Source organism: Apis dorsata, unplaced genomic scaffold, assembly GCF_000469605.1.
Source record: "Apis dorsata unplaced genomic scaffold, Apis dorsata 1.3 scaffold_231, whole genome shotgun sequence".
NCBI lineage: Eukaryota > Metazoa > Arthropoda > Insecta > Hymenoptera > Apidae > Apis > Apis dorsata.
In genome coordinates this window covers 817,507-820,574 of record NW_006263513.1, presented here as the reverse complement: position 1 = coordinate 820,574, position 3,068 = coordinate 817,507, and the positions used below count along the sequence as shown (strand labels likewise).

The window sequence follows — 3,068 nt, the reverse complement described above, 5'->3', positions numbered from 1 at the left end:
GACCCTGTACGTGCACGAATTTCTACGGATGGGTGCGCGTTTGTGGCTACGCTCGTGGGTGGATAAATGCGTGTGTTCGAGCGCGCGAGCGCGCGCTTCTCTCTTCCCCTTTTGATATCGTTCCATCCTCGTCCCACNAAACTCCACGATTCAGCGTCTCGCGGCGAGAGAAGAGTTTCGGCCGTGACTAAACGGGGGTAGAAGAAAATAATTCCGGGTTTCGAAATGAATTACATCTAATTGCTCTTATTACGAGAACGAGAGGACTTTATCATTCTCTCCCCGGAGAGAGGCGTTCGAAGCCCCCCTCGTCTTGCTGTCCTCCTCCGCTTTCAACTCCCTCTCTCCACCCTTTCGTTAGCAGACTTTCAAAGCTCACGTCTGCCCCTTAGCTACTTCCTGTCCGCAGTCTGGCTTATCTTTTACCGCTCCTCCTCCTCCGCCCAAAGGAGTTTTTCATGCGTGTGAAGGAAGCAAAGCTCGCGGCTGCTTCGAATGCGACGATTGTCATCTCACGGATTTCGGGGGATTTTCGGCGCAACCAATAAAGATACCAAAGAGAAAAAGTTTCCCTTACCTTTGGATGTGTTCTCCTGGGAAACGCCACCTTCGGGTCGATCTGAAACGAAAATAAGAAAGAAAATATTAACTCGTGATAACTCTAGAATATACTTATAGGAACGAACGATTTAACGGTTGAAGACTCGTTTACTTGTATTATCATCTTCCAATATATTCTAACATAATTCTCGCATAATCTAGCGCGAAATAGAAAGAGATTTGAGATAAATACTTATCGACTACTGGCAAAACGTTTCGAGGAACCTCTTCAGGAATTGAAATCGAGGAACAAGAGAACACGTAGTAGCATTGCAACTAGGGAAACAAAGAAATGGATATCTTTATCAGGAACCTTTGGTTTTTCCCATTCTCTCAAACTCCCATTACGATTAATTACCGGGTAAAGAAAAAGTAGACGGTTGAATACTCTGAGCGGAGGGGATAAGGAAGAAGTGGAGGAACCGAACTCTCGACTTTCTCACCCCTGTCCTCCGCTCGGTTTCCTACGTTTGTCCTTGGGGAGGTGCGACCGGCTCGAATGTAACCGCACGTGTTACGCTCTACGTGGCTAAAAAGCAAAAAAAAAAAAAAAAAACTCACCCCCCGTTAGGTGGAGGGACGGCGAAGCCATGGAATTCCCGGTGCAACCGCGACGTAAATTCTTGCCGCGAAATCGAGCCGCTCGAACGTTTCGTTTCGGCTTCCTTCCTCGTGACCTTACCTCTTACGTGCGTGAACTTACACGCGAGAACGTGACCGCAAAGGCGTCGTTCGTTTCGAGAAGTTCGAGCTTCGACGAATTTGAGGCGGATACGAGAATAGGGGATGCGACTTGCTCCCGCGTATCGCGAATAAAATGATAGTCGAAGGGATCGAATAAGAATTCTTACATTGGCAGCAGAATTTCTAGGATTCAGGAAATGCTTGAGTTATCGTTCGAATCCGTGGAAATGATAGGGATCGTGGACATTCGGATGAATTTGTTAAATAATCTTGATCTGATTTTTATACGGATCTATTGACAGGTCTATTAATCTGTTAATAGATTCATCGAATGGCTTTGGATTTGGTTTCAAGAATGAAAGGTTCTCTTGAAATTTATTATTGACAAAGTTATTCAAATGGCTTCGGTTATTTAATATAAAAAATAGTTGTATTAAATTCTTGGGGAGAAACTTGGCAAACTCGGGACGTTTGCGTTAATTTATAAAACGTGAACGTTTGTAAAAATTGAGAAGCGAGAATTTTTTGAACGTAGATACACTTTGCTCGAGATACACCGCGAATAGTAGTTCTAGATGTACGTTTAATATTTAATTTCCGATCGCGAGGAATCGCTGAATCGGCGATTTTTTATCAGGTATTCGAGTTCCCCGTTGCATTGCCAAAACTGGGTCACTTTTTTCTTTTTGTTTTTATCGTCCAATTCGGGAGGGAGGGGAGGAAGTTGGGAGGAGATTTTTTTTATCGCCTGAGATATCCCAGGTCACTTCTATCGTCGAAAACACTTCCTCTATTTATTCAGCTTTCAAGGATTTCCACCGCGAAGAGATTCAATCTCCTTTTATCCTTTAAAAAACTTGCCAAACGTTCCTTCCTCCAAATGTATCGTATATTTTCGTTTCCCTTATTCGAGACAACTTAATCTATTACGCTTAAAAAAGAAATATTAACAGAGTGACAGGTTCTTCGTTCCGGAGGAGCGCGGATCCGTGAGATGATTTATGATAATCTCACTTCCGCGGAGGATCGTTTGGGTTTCAATTTTTCACAGCCATTTATCGGAATCAATTACCGGGAAATCCACCTACTTCCTACGTTTTACTCGTGCAATCTATTCAATTCGTCTCGACTACCAAGGTATCGAATAATCAGCGGTTTTCATAAAAATCTTATGGAACTCCTTTCGACGTTATTCGATGCAACGGTAAAATTAAGATGAATGTCTTTTGCGAGTAATCCAGACCAGTCGAAAGACACTTCATATTTCACATCCTCTCTTGGTAAATACGAGAAATTTATCAAAGTGTCCATATACTTTCAATGAAATTCGGAACAATATTTTTCTATTATTAAGCAATATAATATTGAAGAAGTTGATAATTGTGAAATAAACGGTAAATTTAACGTTTCTAAATATTGTGTTCAATGATTGAATTATTATTATTATTCAAATATAATAATAATTCAATCATTATAATTAATAGTAATTTTTTTTTTATAACAAGATCAAAACAATGCACTGTAGAGGAAGCAAAATAAGTGATATTAATCACTCTTAACTCCGTAAAGAAAGTTAAAAAATATTACATCTGTATCTTGTGTACTCAAATACACTTCTTCCATGTATTTAAATGATCTTCGCGAGGCTACAATTTTTGCCCGCCAACTCTCCAAAGTCAATCACTTTGTAATCAAAACACGCATCTCGCGCTCAGACAATTTTCCCCCGGGGGAATTAATTTTAAACAACGATCTCGCGCCAACGTTCTCGAACTTTAGCTTAT

General features: G+C 41.0%; 1 protein-coding gene across 17 annotated transcripts in view; it reads right to left on the bottom strand.

The window, feature by feature from the left end:
• LOC102673156 (RNA-binding protein Musashi homolog Rbp6) overlaps positions 1-3,068 on the bottom strand; it is a 795,620-nt gene that overhangs the window by 290,408 nt on the left and 502,144 nt on the right. For all 17 annotated transcript variants that reach the window (XR_004150497.1, XR_004150496.1, XR_421780.2 and 14 more), the window contains one exon: positions 578-619. Coding sequence is in view for 14 of the 17 variants with exons in the window: in XM_031510495.1 (XP_031366355.1) it covers positions 578-619 (42 nt within the window). In the remaining 3 variants the exon portion in view is untranslated. The remainder of the gene's footprint in view (positions 1-577; positions 620-3,068) is intronic.